Source organism: Perissodus microlepis, chromosome 9, assembly GCF_051167445.1.
Source record: "Perissodus microlepis isolate ML-2025 ecotype Zambia chromosome 9, ASM5116744v1, whole genome shotgun sequence".
Taxonomy (NCBI): Eukaryota; Metazoa; Chordata; class Actinopteri; order Cichliformes; family Cichlidae; genus Perissodus; species Perissodus microlepis.
In genome coordinates this window covers 30,364,297-30,381,949 of record NC_140469.1, presented here as the reverse complement: position 1 = coordinate 30,381,949, position 17,653 = coordinate 30,364,297, and the positions used below count along the sequence as shown (strand labels likewise).

The 17,653-nt window shown below is 42.0% G+C and overlaps 1 protein-coding gene across 1 annotated transcript; it reads right to left on the bottom strand.

Moving 5' to 3' along the window:
- Nucleotides 1-6,639: 6,639 nt before the first annotated feature.
- On the bottom strand, nt 6,640-17,241 carry LOC146380808 (uncharacterized). The gene is made up of 4 exons (XM_084940099.1): nt 16,950-17,241; nt 15,419-15,494; nt 13,776-15,210; nt 6,640-6,838 (listed from the first exon to the last, which is right to left on the bottom strand). The coding sequence occupies exons 2-3, from the start codon at nt 15,434-15,436 to the stop codon at nt 13,777-13,779; spliced, it is 1,452 nt and encodes a 483-aa protein (XP_084796225.1). The 5' UTR covers nt 15,437-15,494; nt 16,950-17,241; the 3' UTR covers nt 6,640-6,838; nt 13,776.
- Between the last annotated feature and the right edge of the window lie 412 nt (nt 17,242-17,653).

Here is a 17,653-nt window from a genome sequence, read left to right as displayed (position 1 = left end):
TTGTCGGATGATTCTGACCATGTCCTTGTAAACTTGCCCAGTAATTCAATGCCAGTTGCTCTCTTCTTATTTGTAATGGCATTTCCCCCATTTCTACTTGTACTGCTGCTGCAGATGTTGTTTTGAATGCACCTGAGCAAAGTCTTAGCGATTGATATTGGATACTATCCAACTTACAAAGACTTGTTCTGGCAGCAGAATTATATACTATACACCCATAATTCAATACTGACCTAATCAACCCAGTATATAAAGGTTTTAAAGATTTCCTATCAGCCCCCCAGTCAGTTCCCACTAAGCACCTCATTATATTCAATACTTTCTTGCATTTGTCTATTATTTTCCGAATATGTATAGTCCATGTCACCCTTTCATCAAACCACAACCCCCAAAATTTTAATTGTTTTACCCTTTCTAATTCTTGTCAATATAATCTGACCCTGATGTCAACACCAGCTCTCTTTCTTGTAAAAACCATTATTTTAGTCTTATCAGCTGAGAATTTAAACCCCCATTTATATGACACTGTTCTATTTCTGTGATTGCCCCCTGCACTTTCTTTACCAAAAAATCTAACCTTCGTCCTCTTGCCCACATTGCACCATCGTCTGCAAAAAGTGAAAACCCCACCCCACCCTCTATGTTCTTAAACACATCATTTATCAGCAGTGAAAACAATAACGGGCTAACTATGCTTCCTTGTGGCGTTCCATTTTCTGTCGGCAAACTCTCTCTTAAAGAAGGCGTCACGGTGGTGGAACGGACTCAGGCACAGACTGAGAAGGCACGGTTAAACAACACTTTATTAATCACACTGGTGCGCTACGTACACGTGAGGGGGGGGGGGCACCAGGGTCCCGGGGATCAATAGGCTGGGGAAACACACTTCTTCGCACTAGCAGCCCACTCACACTCACGGGGTCCAGGGGTCACAAAAGGGCTGATCCAGGTAAACCTATTAACACAGATTAGGGTAAGTCAAAGACACGCACGGGAACAACAGAATCGCAATGAAGCCAGGCAATACTAAGGAGAGTTACTCAATATTCCAGCGACAAGTAGCTCAGAGCCCCTGCCTCAAGAAGAGCTGCAAATCACCAGAGATCAGCTGCAGGTGCGTGGGCCAAGGGCGGGAGCCCAATCAGAGCTCCGCCCAGGCAGACAGGTAGGAGAGAGAGAGAGAGAGAGAGAGAGCAAGGCGAGGGGAGCAGAGAGAGAGAGTAAAACTACAAACACTTGTGGCCATACTGGGCTGGCCGGGGAGGCACAGGGACCATGACAGAAGGGAAACTTAAAATACACCTGTTATTAAATGGTGAAGTTTATATGCTACTAACAAATGAACTCTCTGGGTTGCAGGACAACAACTTAAAAAAGAAAGAAAAGAAAGAGACTGGTATGACCAACCAGTGATGAAACAATAAATTTAGTGGTTAAGAGAGTCAAATTGTGAGAGGTTTTCTGCTGATTGAACAACACAAGTAATTACTGAAGGAAGGAAAATTCTCTTTTGTGAGTTTAAACATGATCTTAAGAATTTAAACATGTACCTGTGTTGTCCTGTCAACTTGGTGGGCTATGAGTTGATTATATTGTGAGAAAAAAAAGGGGGGGAGGGAAGGCTGACACAGGGCCTGGCTTGGTGTTTCTTCCCTCTCTTTGTAACACAACCAACACAACATCATTTTCCTGTTCGTCTGTTTTTGTTTTGTTTTTTGTTTTTTCTCTGTATGCTTCAGGCAGTGGTTTACCCAAAACACAAGAACAGGAAAGTGATGAACACACACACACACACGTCTACACACACTGATTCAGAATGAAGTGATACACACACATGAACACATGTGCAGTCGTTGATTGAGTGAGAAATGACACACACACCTAAACCGAAACGCTGATTCACTGAGAAGTGACCCACACAAATACACATGCACATGCTCGTGCAATGAAGAGTGATGCACACACACACACGCTGATGCAATGAAGAATGCTTTGCTAACAAATGCTTATGCTGATATGCAAAATGCTGCACACAAACATCCAAATACAGAATCTGTTACAAGAAGCCATTGATTACTTAGAATGTGTTTTATGTCACCCAGGGGGCATTTAGGTAGATTTAAGGAACAAGGTCTAAAATTGTCTGGTTATGAAAAGAATGTCTGTGCGTGATGTCTGTTTATGGCTGCTCAAGGCCTCGACTGAAATGTTTACTGTGCTTGACACAGCCCTGATGAGGAGCAGTGGTACAGAGTGAAAATGATGAACTAACGGTGTAAGTTTTTATTTCGGAGCGCCACATTTTCTGTGATTGAGACTTAATTCAAGAAGGAACAAAAGGTGCTACAGTACCTGAGGTTCTCATTCCCACACAATGTTGTCCCGGGAGGAAGCAAAACCTTCCTGTGAATTTCTCATTGATTTTTGGGTTTTGCTGAGTAGTAGGTTGATTTTATCAGTGAGGTTTGGGTTGTTTTCTTTCTCTACGAGAGAGAGAGAGAGAGATGGTTTTATGGTTGGACATGTCTGCAACGGGCCCTAGTATGTGTTATTATATTAGTATTTTATTGGTTACGTTTGTTTTTGCTTTTATTACAGTGCACTGAGAGGTGTGATCCACAAGAGGTGATATTTTGATATTTTGTGAGTTCATGATTTAATAATCAGCTCTTTAAACCAGGCCTGAAAGATTGAAATTTAAAGCACTATGAAATGTTCTTACTGAAAACAGTCGCAAAGTGTGCTTCTCCATGATTATAATGGGCTTGGGAGAAATTCACTTATAGGGGACACTGATCACATGAGTCCCGAGCCGACCTTAGTAGTAGTAAATGTTGAGCAACAATTCACCCAGCCTGCAACAGACGGTGGATGCTTTGTGTTGTTTTGTTACTGCAGGAGCAGGAGGATAAGAGACCGGAGGGGGAGAATGTAGTTTCCCATGAGAGTGTGGAACTGCAGATGTTAGATTTGTATTGTTGATTGTCATTTATGCTTAGAAATATCTACTCATATATGCTTAGAGTTGCATAATCAATGTCATGTTGGTAGAGGTTTGATCCTTAACACTAGAATTACTGAGCCTTTTTTCCCCTGGTGCAAGTCCCTACTACTAGATTTACTAGCCCTGCGCAAATTTGCGTAAATTCCCCCGACCCTAACACCTCTTGGCACCCCGCTGAGATTTTCACAGGTCTTCAGCTCCATTGTTCTCCTGCTTTTGTTGTGCAAACACACCCTCCCCCAACCCCCAACCATGAGAGATTCAGGTCTTTCCTTCCCTGCAAGGCTACTTTCTTGTCACTACATTGCATGCCTGTCCATAAACACATATACACAGAGTTGTACATATATTTATATAGCCACACCTTACATAATATGCAAAAAGTCTAGTTATACACACACACATCTATATCTATATATCTATATCTATCTATCTATATATATATATATATATATATATATATATATGTGTGTGTGTGTATATATATGTGTATATACTGGAGGGTTTGGAGGGTTTCACCCCAAGTCCAGCACCCTGAGGCTGTACGCTAAGCGGAAGGAAGGGGGCCGGGGACTGGTGAGTGTCAGCACCACAGTCCAGGATGAGACAACGAAAATCCAAGAATACATTGGGAAGATGGCCCCAACTGACCGAGTGCTCAGTGAATACCTCAGGCAGCAGAAACCCAAGAAAGAGGAGGGAGACGAGGAACCATCATGGAAGGACAGGGCCCTGCACGGTATGTACCACCGGCAGATAGAGGAGGTGGCTGATATCCAGAAATCCTACCAGTGGCTGGACAAAGCTGGACTGAAAGACAGCACAGAGGCACTAATCATGGCAGCACAAGAACAAGCTCTGAGTACAAGATCCATAGAGGCTGGGGTCTATCACACCAGGCAAGACCCCAGGTGCAGGCTGTGTAGAGATGCTCCAGAGACAATCCAGCACATAACAGCAGGGTGCAAGATGCTAGCAGGCAGGGCATACATGGAACGGCATAACCAAGTGGCCGGCATAGTGTACAGGAACATCTGTGCTAAGTATAACCTGGAAGTCCCAAGGTCAAAATGGGAGACGCCCCCAAGGGTGATGGAGAATGACCGAGCTAAGATCCTGTGGGACTTCCAGATACAGACGGACAAAATGGTGGTGGCTAACCAACCGGACATAGTGGTGGTAGACAAACAGAAGAAGACGGCCGTAGTGATCGATGTAGCGGTTCCCAATGACAGCAATTTCAGGAAGAAGGAACACGAGAAGCTGGAGAAATACCAAGGGCTCAGAGAAGAGCTCGAGAGGATGTGGAGGGTGAAGGTAACGGTGGTCCCCGTGGTAATCAGAGCACTAGGTGCGGTGACTCCCAAACTAGGCGAGTGGCTCCAGCAGATCCCGGGAACAACATCGGAGATCTCTGTCCAGAAGAGCGCAGTCCTAGGAACAGCTAAGATACTGCGCAGGACCCTCAAGCTCCCAGGCCTCTGGTAGAGGACCCGAGCTTGAAGGATAAAGCACCCGCAGGGGCGTGCTGGGTGTTTTTTTTTTTTATACGAGTTTATAGATAATTACACAGAATTTATGAGAGTAACTATAATAACCTAATTTTGTACTTATTATCTAAGTCTGGGATATTGTGTTCAGACTCCTTTAGCCCAGGAAAATTGCACCCTGACTTTAACTGGTTATGATATGTAAGCATGTTTGGAAATCCCTCTGCAGCTCTGCATGTCAGTCTCAAAAATTCAGTTCAATCAAAGAGCTAAATTCACACTTTTACCCCATTATTACATGGAGGGCCAATTCTTAATAGAGCGTAGCAATGTATAAAAATCCCTAAACGAACTTTATTTAATCATGATATTCTTAACATGCACAGACAGTGAGCGTCTTCTCTCTGCTGAATCTCTGCATGTCTTATTTTCACCTTTGACCTTCACTGCGATGTCTGGGAGCCCATCCCCTTCTCTCTGCCTCTCACACATCCAGTAGCAGGCCATGTTTGTGCCTTCATGAGCTGTACCATCCAGTGTTTTGCTTCATTTAGTCTTTCTTTTTATCAATTTTTTGTCAGTCTCATATTTACATTTTTCTTTATGTCCGGCAGATCTCTCAATCTTGCCAAATCCCATTACACACAATGTACATATGTTTGCAATTTGCCCTTTTTGCCCATTTTTAGAGACTCGAGTTCATTTATCAACACTTTTAACTGCTGGAATATTCTCTGAAAATAAACTGAGCGTTGAAACCAAATATTTCCTTGGATTTAAAGGAATATTAAAGGAATGAAAGGAATATTTGCAACGCCATCAAAACAGCACAATCTTCACACCAGCATTGACACCAAAAATATCACCTCTTTTATACTACTTGTTTAAATTGTATCCTACCTACACCCGTTTTCACATCTTGTCTTGTGTGATTAGGTAGAGGATCATTAGGAAGTCCCTAACAGGGGGGGCGCTCCCACAGAGCTTAAATCTGGAACTCTCCACCATTTGACCTTAGACCCGAAGAAGATTCTAGGATGAGAGGTGAAACGTCTTCAAGCAACTTAAAGAAATCCAGACGCTTTTCTTTCCAAGCTCCTTAGACTACGACGACCTGGATGACTGAGAACCTTTACAGACATAAGAGAAAACACATCACACTACATAATAGAAAACAAAAAGCTAATTTATTCATCTGAATGCAGGAAGGAAGAAAGACAATGGGGAGGTTGAAGGCTCTATTTAGCATCTTTATCACGGACAGTGTTACAGCCTTTTTGCTGACAGAGACATCACTCATGGCCATCACACTAAACCAGAGTAGAAACGATTAAACAGCATTTAAGAAAACCCCAGAGCACTGGGCCATGACTGGTCTCACTGTGTTAGAGCTGATGAACAACGTCAGTAATCTGCAAACTTTAACCTCTAACAGTTTTTTGCTGCTTTACCCCAATTTTTCAAAAGATGTGTTGTCTTTTGCAGGCCACCACTGTAAATATGAATGTGGTCTTTGGCTGATCAAATAAAGCTCCACCTTGTGGAATAAATTTGTATTACATAGAAATATTGCCCAGCCCCAGTTCAGCTTTAAACTGAATTTCAAAAAGTAAAATACAAATTAAGACTTCAAAACAATGAAAATACAAAACTATAAAAACACTGAATAACTTCATCCAAGTGTGACATCAGCTGACACTCTTTACAGGAGTCTATCTGAACTCTGTGGAGCCTGACCTCAAGGTTTTTAAGTCTGACCCCGAAACCAGAAGAGGATCTTTCTGCCTCTGTAGATTCATTTTGATTTACTGATTTCAGTCCTGCATGATCACGCTGATGTTTGCACAGAGCAGATAATGAAGTGAATGTTTTTGCACATTGGCAACAGTGAAAAAGTTTATTTACAGTGTGGGATTGTTTGTGTTTGGAGTATGAACTGAGATTCCTGAAGCTCTGGTCACACTGGTCACAGGTAAATTATCTTACATGTGTGTACGTTCATGAAGGTTAAGATGCCTCGATCGTGAGAAGCTTCTGTCACAGTGTTTACACTTGTATGGTCTCTCTCCTGTGTGGACTTGTTTATGACTTTTAAGGTGACCTGCAGAGGTGAAGGATGACCCACACTGGTCACAGATGTGCTTTTTAACCCCACTGTGAATGAGTTCATGTATTTTTAAATTACTTCGAGTGGGGAAGCCTGTCACGTTCTTTGCAATAGTTGATTTTGTCTTCACTGTGTCTACGTTGATATATTTTTAGGGTCTGTTGCAGAGTGAAAGTCTTTCCCACCACCACAGTGACGACAGGGTTGAGAACTGGATCCATCTGTGTCACTCTGCTTCTAAACAAAGACACAAAGACAGTGTAAGTCAGGGAATTCCTTCAACATTTTAATTCTGAAAGTCGCCTGAAATAAAGAGCATCTCTGCCAATGTCCAATTACATTTTACTGTTTTCATTATAACACTCAGCTTAATGGGATACAATAAATGTCTTTGATGTAGAGGAACAGCAACAAGCACTGGTACCCTGGCTGCAGACAGACTCTCACCATACTTTGAGGACATTTAAATAAAACTCACAGACTATTAAAAGTGAGCTGATTCTGAGGGGGTCAGGTGGGATACACTGATTGGTTTTAGTTAGATGACCCTCTTGTTGTTCAGTTATGCCGGGCTCACACTGTGCCAATTTTTCAGTCACGCGATTCAGCTCCTGCTCAAACTGTACGATTGACTCGCAGGGGTTAGAAGTTTGGTTTGGTTTGGTAATTTTATTTCAACATGTGAACAATATACAAGTACATTTAGAAAAGAAAATGAGAGAGAAAAAAATACTATACAAATTACATACAAAAAAAACCCGTTCTGATTAATTTATATGTTGAAAGAAGTTCGTAGGTCACGATGCAGGGTCTCACACTATACGGCCTGATGCTCTGATGCGACCCGAGTGCTCACACTGTGCATCCATAAAATGAAGGTTATAACAAAAATTCTGTCGCTCGCTCTCCCTCTCTGTCTTTCACTCACACAGACACGCACACCACCACCATCAACTTTGCTAAATTGCTAATGAAAAACACTGATCAGGCAGCTGTGATTGAGCAGCATGTAAATCCAACTATTTTCACGGTTGTTGTGGTCGTGATAATTTTGTGAGGCCACATCGAAAAGGCTCGGATGAGCTTTCCAAAGTTCTACAAATGCCTCAATCGCTTGTGTCCAGATCACATGCTGCACTGCCGTGCTGCGCCGTCTTTTTCGCTGACATTTGTGTTTGCGCGTGCGCAGTGTGAGAAACTGCAGTGACACCCTCACGACCAAGCGATTGATGATCGGGAGCTGGTCGTGAGGTGTTAATCGCTTCTCGTTACCCCACGTATACTACACAATGCACGACGCACGATGAAGGCCAAAATCGGGCCGATCGCCAGAACGGTCGCACGACTCAAAAATCGGCTCAAAATGGGCCAAAAATCACACAGTGTAAGCCCAGCATTAGTAAACACAAGTAAAATGGATTGATTCTTATAAAGAACTTTTTTACTCTGCCTGAGCACTCAAAGTGCTTTATATAACATGGTAAAGCACTTTGCATGCTAGAGTAAAGTGACCTGGTACTGAGACTCAATAGGTCTTTGTTGTAGAGCAGGCGTAGGCAACCTTTCTGATGATGAGTGGCATCTAAAATTTCCTCTAAAGTCAATGTGTCATCGCAATAATTGCATTAACAATAAATTTAATAATGCTGCATATCAACAGTTACACACGATACAGAACAACTTTATAGAACTATACTTGCTATATTTCAAACAACACTTTTTATCCATAACATAACATTTAACCATAACAGCAAAGGAAATATACAACAGAAAATGCAGATGGTAAAACAATGATAAGAAAAAAATAAACTGGGCTAATATGACTTTTCTTGATACAGGGATTTGCAGGTTAATGTGATCCCTGCCCCTGCTTTGTATTTGCCAGTTGTATTATCTGGGGATCACATTTTGTAAGTCTTTGAGGTGTCCCGTTTTTCAACCCAATTCTCGTCTCTGACTTCGGACGGCTTTGCACCTTTTCTGCCAGGATTTTTTCTAACCACATCAAAACAATCCACAAGTCGTTCCAGAACATTTCCACAGCTACGCCATCTGACAGCACAGTGGAGTGGGATGTCTATGCATGAGCTATCCATCTCCTCGAGCACAGACTGGAATTGGCGGTGTCAAAGCAGATCGCTTAACGATAAAGTTCACGATTTTTGCCACTGTGGCCATGGCGTCATGAAGATCTGAATTTGACATCTTGGCACAAAGGTTTTCTAACTCTATTATTCAGTGTTGTTTAATGATGGGATGACCAACTTGTTCCTCAATTAAGGTAACAGCACCCCTGTGTTTTCCAGCAATGGCTGGTGCATCATTATTTGTCACAGCAAAATGTAATGCCAATGCCTCGCTCATCAAAACACTCCTTAAAAACCTTGCCAATACCCTCATGTGGTGTGAATAAAGCACGGCGAGACCACAGATCATCATTTAGAGCGTGTTTTCACACGGCGGGCGTGATCGCAGACTTGCACGGCATCTCCGACCACGCCTCACCACACCTCACCTCACGTTTTTTCAGGCATCGGGGTTAAGCAGAAGAGTTCCTCTTGTACTTCCACATCACAGTATCTTACCAGAACAGCCAAACGTGGAACGTCACTGATATCAACGCTTTTGTCCAAAGCTACACTAAACACCTGGGCTTCTTTCAAAGCAGCTGTTTGTTGGGCTCTGACATTGTTACCTATTTCCTGGATGTAGACTTGTAGTCAAGACCGCCTAATCCGAGACCAAGACAAGACCAAGACCAGAGGGTATCGAGACCAAGACAAGACCAAAACCAGAGGGTATCGAGACCAAGACAAGACGAAGACCAAGTCGAGACGAGACCAAGACCGAGACCAAGTTGAGGCGAGACCAAGACCGAGACCAAGTTGAGGCGAGATCAAGACCGAGACCAAGACCGGGACAAAAGAGACTAACTTTTGTGTGCTTTTGAGGGCTGACATGATGGTACTGACTGGCCCCAAAGTCATCTGACAAAACAGCGATCACCTCCAACAACTGTCTAAAGAATGGGAAATATGTAACTGCTTTCAGTTATACTTTATATATAGATAAAATTGTAACATCAAACTGAAGATTATAATCCACAATATGGAGGGATTTGAGCATGGCTGAGCCACTGTGTGTCGCTGTGTGACAGCTGAGCAGCGAAAGGAAATTGAGCAGCCGGCTCTCGCTCAATGGGAGTCGACTATTCTGATTCACTACAAAGAACTCTCTAAGCACAGCTCTTAGAGCTAAAGCTTTTGCGCATGATACATTATCGAACGTTACGCTGTGTGTCATGGATACTGTTGACTCCAAATCGCCCGACCACTATGTTGATCTGAGACAGCAAGACCGAGACAGCGAGACCAAGACAAGACCGAGACCAAAGTCCGTCGAGATCAAGACAAGACCAAGACAAAAGTACGTCGAGACCAAGACAAAAGTCTGTCGAGACCAAGACCACGTAAAAGTGGTCTCGAGACCGGTCTCGAGACATCCAACTCTACCTGGATGTGTCGTTCCACAGTTCTGGCTGATGCAGGTATGTCTTGAATCCTTGCTTTAATTGCATCTTTGTTTGGAACCCCATGAACTAACAACGTAACTTTATTCTTTCATGAGTTATTTAAAAGTTTCTCTTTGTTCACAGCCATTGACATATCGAAGAGGTTAACACGTGAGGAGCGGATCGAAATTGTGTTGATATCTGGTGAACGCAGTAACCGGGTATTTGCAGCAGATTTCAATGCAAGACACCCTATGAGACCACCCATTTCCCATGCTACAGTTAGCAAACTGCTTGCTAAGTTTCGTGAAACTGGTTCAGTGTTGGATTTGTGGACGCAAATCCAAATCCAAAATGTGGACGCAAGAAAACTGTCACCAATGAAGAAACATCAGTGGCTGTCCTAGCTTCATTCAGCAAGAGCCCACAGCGTAGCACTCGCCGCATGTCACTGGAGAGTGGCATTAGTCGAACATCCCTTCGGCGGACGCAGAAGATTTTGTTCAGTGAAGAGGCAAACTTTTATGTAAATGGCAAAGTTAAAAAACAAAACCACCGCTATTGGTCTGACACTAACCCACATTGGATGGATCCCTCCAAGACTGTTGGAACAACAAAAGTGATGGTTTGGTATGGTATATGGGCAGTGTTGGGGAGTGACGGAATACATGTACCGCCGTTACGTACTTAAAAGACAAAATATGAGTAACTGTATTCCGTTACAGTTACCGTTTAAAAAGGTGGTATTTAGAATACAGTTACTTTGTTGAAATAAATGGATTACACGGCGGTACTTTCCTGTTTCATATTGTGGTGGGTCAGGACTGTTTGTGTTTTGTTTGACAGCTATGTTCTGTTGTTCCAGGCGGCAGCGTTACGGTTGCCATGGTTACAGGGTGACACACTCTCTCCCTGCGTGTTTCCTGCAGGGAGAATGGACTGCCTTATTCGTTATGTGTCTGTGAGCAAGAGGAGGGAGAAAAAGGTGAGTGGAAAAGTAGAGTTGTCATCAAGCAAAAACGGGAGATGGAAGCATGTAAATATAATAATAACCACTGCAGCCAAGAAGAGTGCCTGACGAGGCCAGTTGTAAGCTATTAAGACTCGACTGTACACTCTGTTCGTGTTTTCCTCCAAAACAATAAGTTCCTTTGGAGCAGCCTTTCAACGCGTCTCTTTGTCTCTCGCAAGCAAAGTTGACCCACAAAACAAAGTAAAGCTATTTTTCGGCTATGAGCCCGACACGGAACCCATATTAGTCAGAGGTCCCTTTACTACGGTTCAGAGCCGCGGACCTTCAGTAACAGTAATAAATCACACAGCAATAGTACATTCACGTAGTTGTAAAAAGCATGATAATATGTTAAGTAATCCAAAGTATTCAGAATACTTTACTCTCATTGAGTAACGCAAGATGGTGCACCACCACATTATGGGTGCCAGGTCCGAGCATTCCTAGATGAACAGTTTCCTGGAAAGTGGATTGGTCGTCGTGGGCCAGTTGAATGGCCCCCAAGGTCTCCCGATCTGACCCCCTTAGACTTTTATCTTTGGGGTCATCTGAAGGCAATTGTCTATGGTGTGAAGATATGAGATGTGCAGCACCTGAAACTACCGATACTGGATGCCTGTGCTGGCATTTCTCCTGCGGTGTTGCTATCACTGTGTGAAGAGTGGGAGAAGAGGGTTGCATTGACAATCCAACACAATGGGCAGCACATTGAACACATTTTATGAGTGGTCAGAAACTTGTAAATAACTCATGAAAGAATAAAGTTACGTTGAAACCAAGCACACCATTGTTTTTCTTGTGACATTACCAATAAGTTTGATGTGTCACATGGCCCTCTTCCTATTGAAAAAACAAAAGTTGTATCCAAGATGGCCGACTTCTAAATGGTCACCACCCATTTTAAGGAGTTTGCCCCCTCACATATACTAATGTGCAACAAACAGGACTTTAATATCACCAACCATTCCCATGTTATTATGGTGTATCCATATAAATGGCCCACTCTGTATATTTCCGCTGCACGTCACACACACCCTCAGTTTACTCCGTTCCTCTTTCTTTGTGTCAAATTTCCTGTGGAGCTCTGTACTAAACTTCATCTTTTCTTTACTTCTCCTTTCTAAAGTCTGTTGCCAGGGCAACTTGTCACCCTCTGACCTAGTTCTTTGTCACCTCTGGGCCTGGTTTATAAAGGCCTCTATTATTAAAATACATGAAACAATATAATCAGAAAATAAGCATTAAGAATATATATATATTTAAATCCTAACAATACAGTTTGGATTATTCATTTATTTATTTGAGATACACTAAATCCCACTGAAGACTTAACTCTACGTCAGAGACTTTTCTTTTTCTTATGTTCGCTGGAAGAGACCTTTTGAAATTTAACTTATTTGTTGTTTGGTCACGCGTGTAAGACAGATAAACACTAGAACGGCCTGTGAACATAGTTATACTGGAAAAAGAAGCCAGTTTCTCTTTGTTTCCCTCTCCACCATTGTGGTTATTATATTTGAATAAAAGTGCAACTGTAACTCCTCAAATATGGATGCAAAGTTACAGTAATCATTGTTTTTAGTTAGATGACTTATTATGTTCTTTACTGACATTTTCAAAATTCCAGTAGATGCCATTGACTGCAGTAGAATTACTAACATGCGAACACAATTTAATGAGAAGAGTTGGTCCAAACAGTCAGTCTTAACCCTTTAAAGCCGGTGGGAGCGGACATGCTCCATTTTGCGTAACTATTTTTAAATCCCGGTAGCACTGCAGCCACGTAAGCTAGCGCAATAATTTTTTTTGCATATGAAACCGGAGGAGTTGTACTTACATCTTATGCCATCAGCTTGTCGTAGGTCACAGTTTCCTTCCACATATAGCTTTGCAAAAACTGCATAAAAAGCACTTGCAGCAACAAAAACATAATATTCCAGAAACACGCTTTGCCGATCCGATCAGCTGTTTGTAACACTTCCTACGACCATCAGCGTGAACTATCACATGTCCGGCATGACCTGCCCGAAACCAGAAGTGACGTCATTTTGCGGAAATGTAGTTTTTTTACCATCGTGGCCTTATGAGCCTATACTTGTGTTTTTAAAAGTTATGTTTGACTTTATGACTTTCTGTGTCGTTTCTGGGATGCTGAGGACTCATATTGCACTGCTGGAAATATTTTATTTTGATGCATATGCTGTTATTTTGCAAATTTGCACTATAATATATTTTTTCGTTTTTCCTGCAGTATATGAAAATTGGTGTATCTCAAAAATAAAACTATGAAGACACTTAAAATAAATTTCCTTTGGTGGGAAACTAGTTTGTGCAACTTTTTTGTATTTACAGTTTTGAGGGATAAGCCTCTTAAATTTCTCTAACTAGAAATATATGTTAAAAACACAAAAAGGATTTTAAATTTTTTTTGTAGTTTATTGCACTTTTTTGCAATTTATGTAATTACTATGCACTTAATGCAAACATTTTATTAAAATTTGGGCTATAATGGTTGTATTGATGTATAGCAACTTGAAATGCTCCAAAAAATGGCTCCACAGCATGTAAAAATATAATATAAGCTCTGGCGGACTTGGTTCTATGGTAGGTCTTAAAGGGTTAAATAAGAAGATAACAATATAAATACATACCTCACAGTAACTGCACTTGCAGTTTCTTTCTGGTGTGGATCTGTTGGTGGATTTTAAGGTAATGTGGAGCTTTAAAAGTCTTATCACAAAGGTCACATTTATAAGGTCTCCCCACAGTGTGGGTAAACATATGGTGTTGTAAGTCTTTATATTTCACAAACAGTTTCCCACACTGATCACAGCAGTAAACGTCATTTCCAGTGTGAATGCGGAGGTGAATATTTAGGCTGCCTAGCCAGCGGAAGGTTTTTCCACATATGTGGCAGCTGTACGCCTTAAATCCGGCGTGCATAACTTGATGACGCTGTAAGAGGCCACTGTGAGTAAAAGCTCTGCCACACTGATCACAGCTGTATGCTTTAACTCCACTGTGGCTGAGTTGGTGTCTTTTTAAGCTTCCAGTCTGGGTAAAAGACTTTCCACACAACTCACAGGTGTATGCTTTAACTCCACTGTGGATGAGTTGGTGTGTTTTTAAGTTTCCAATCTGGGTAAAAGACTTTCCACACAACTCACAGGTGTATGCTTTAAAGCCACTGTGGATGAGTTTGTGTGTTTGTAAGTTAACAGCCTGGGTAAAAGATTTTCCACACAAGTCACAGTTGTACGCTTTAACTCCACTGTGGATGAGTTGGTGTCTTTTTAAGCTTCCAGCCTGGGTAAAAGATTTTCCACACAAGTCACAGGTGTATGCTTTAAGTCCACTGTGGATGAGTTGGTGTGTTTGTAAGCTTCCAGTGTGGGTAAAAGATTTTCCACACAAGTCACAGGTGTATGCTTTAACGCCACTGTGGATGAGCTGATGTGATTTTAAGCTTCCAGCTTGGGTAAAAGACTTTCCACACAAGTCACAGGTGTATGCTTTATCGCCACTGTGGATGAGCTGATGTGATTTTAAGCCTCGAGGTTGGGTAAAAGATTTTCCACACAAGTCACAGGTGTATGCTTTAACGCCACTGTGGATGAGCTGATGTGATTTTAAGCCTCGAGGTTGGGTAAAAGATTTTCCACACAAGTCACAGGTGTATGCTTTAACTCCACTGTGGATGAGCTGGTGTGTTTGTAAGCTTCCAGTGTGGGTGAAAGATTTTCCACACAAGTCACAGGTGTATGCTTTAACGCCACTGTGGATAAGCCGATGTGATTTTAAGCCTTGAGGTTGGGTAAAAGATTTTCCACACAAGTCACAGGTGTATGCTTTAACTCCACTGTGGATGAGTTGGTGTGTTTGTAAGCTTCCAGCTTGGGTGAAAGATTTTCCACACAAGTCACAGGTGTATGCTTTAACGCCACTGTGGATGAGTTGGTGTCTTTTTAAGCTCCCAGACTGGGTAAAATCCTTCCCACACCCATCACAGCTGTATGTTTTCTCTCCCTTTCTTCTGTGAGGTTTGTCGGCCTCCTGAGAGCGCTGACTTCTCGCTCCATGTTGGTCCTGCAGTGACAGAGATACAAACAGAGGCAGTGAGTGAAATGCAGTCGTGGAACAAACTGAAACTCCATTAGTGGAATCAAAGATGTCAACAAACACATTGTAGGTGTGTTACCACCACCTTCTGCTGATAGTATCACATTACAATGATGTGCTACAATGAGAGTTGTAACGTGCACACAGTTTCAATAACAGAGATATTCTTGCTCACCTTTTGGGTTGAAGTCATTGTTTCCTCTGTAGTGGCTGAGCTGAGTCTAAATGGCTCGTCTCCTCCTGATGATCAGCTGGAACAAAATATATATTTATATGTATTTCATCCTTGACCAAAAGAAGCTGAGATGGAAAGCTCAAATCCACTCAAACTAAATGTCTTCAGTCAGTGTGTCAGCCTTATTAAATTCCGTTCTTTTGAATTCTTTTGGCGACAGAGAAAGACTGGACTCAGAGTGGTCAAGCTAAAAAAAAAATAAAGATATTCATTTTACATTTCCGGAAACGGAGGTCTGTCACACTAACACACGCTTTTTCCATCTAGTTTCCTGTGTTTTATTAATATGGCGCAGCAAGTCTATACTTCCTGTTTCTTAACTTCCCCTTACTGAAGCCTCTGTTGCTAGGCGACCTGTCACCCTCTAACCTAGTTTTTTCTCACAGACTTTATTGCAAAGCACAAAAAACAATTTAATCAGAAAATAAGGACTAAGGATATATATTTATTTCGCAACAGCCTCCAGTTAAAAACAGTGGTGAGAAAATGCACTAATGAACCTCCACTGATTGAGTAAAAGAAGTTTGGTGCTTCCTTTGAACCTCATAGATTTTATTTTAAAAAAAGGAATAAAAACCACACTAAAAAACAGAAGGTGAGCTGATAGTAAGAGGGTCATCGTCTCACACTACATCAAGATTCTTAGACCATGTCATGGTTCACTTGATCCCTGCAAAAAGGCACAAACTGAAACTGTCTTAAGCTTTTGTTAAGACACTGAAGCAGTGGACTGATGAGGCTGTGGAGAATCTGCAGGTGTGTCTGGACTGCACCGACTGGGAGGTTTTCAGGATTGTTACCAACAGTTTGGATTAATATAGAGATGCTGTGACATCAGCTTCTGTGAGGAAGCTGCACAGCATCACACACCAGGGTGAGTTAGAATAATGACCAGCTCTGGTTCACAGCTAAGAATATATATATTTAAATCCTAACAATACCCAACAGGATTAAAAACATTCTTCTTCTCCCAAATCACCAAGAGCTGCACATTAACCACCACATTATGTTTTAATTCTCAGCGCGTTCAAATATGAACTTTCATCTCTGTTTCATTAGTTTTGTTAACATCTTCCTGTGCATCACTTTACAGCAGCCAGACTCATTAAAATGAGACTTTGTAGGAGTTCACTTCCTCTCATGTGTTCATCCACAGCAGCTGGATAAACTTATTGTGACCCTGATACTGCAGTAGATCGCCCTGATTTCCTGTTATCACTTCAAATAGAAATGAGACTGTAGAGGTTTGGTGCAGGCAGAAAAACAGCTGCAGGGACAATGAAAAGACTTCTGCTCCAACTTCTCCCAGCATGCTGAGCTAATGATTAGTTGGTGTTTTTCTCCAAACACTCTCTCACTCTTCTCTCAACGTGTTCACAACGTTGGACACCGAGGAGAGCAGCAGAAGACCTCATTCAGGAGCTAAACTCAACATGAACTGAACTCACAGTAAAGTTAGCTCGGTGCTTACCTTTAGATGAGCCCACAAACCGAGAGAAACTCCGCGATGAAGCTGGAACTCTTTCCAAACACAGGAAACAGATCAGGGAGCAGAGACCCACGTGGTTCACGCTGATCTCAGCTACGATCCAGGAGACAAGGGTGGGCAGATCGATGCAGATATCGATCAGGACGTTGGTAGTAGTATATGATCGATACTTTAGTTTGTTTCTCTCCTCTAACTTCACTACTTTACTCCCGTTTCATGAAAAAGCAGCTCTCTTTGCTTGACTCCCCTCCTGCACACATTTGCTCCGCCCCACTCTTCCGACTCTGCTGTGGTTTGTTACACAGTCACGTGACTCCGCTACACATCGTAAGTAGGTGGGGTGTTTTCCAAAAGTACCTCCTCTTTCCTTTTCCTCGGTCCTTTTCCTTTGCCTCGATGAAAACGTCATCGTGGGAAGTAGAATTGCTACACCAAGTAAAAACTGGAGATTTAATACATCACTGCTTAAAGATGAAGACTTTATTAAATATTTTAAAAAAGACTGGACTTCATATTTAGACTTCAATGACACTCCCGGAACATCAGCTTCTGTTTTATGGGAAGCAAGGAAAGCTGTGATGAGAGGTAAAATAATTTCTTTCTCATCACATAAAAAGAAAAAAGAAATCAAAAATATTCAGGAATTAGAAAAAAAACATCAAATCACTAGAAGAAGCATACGCGTC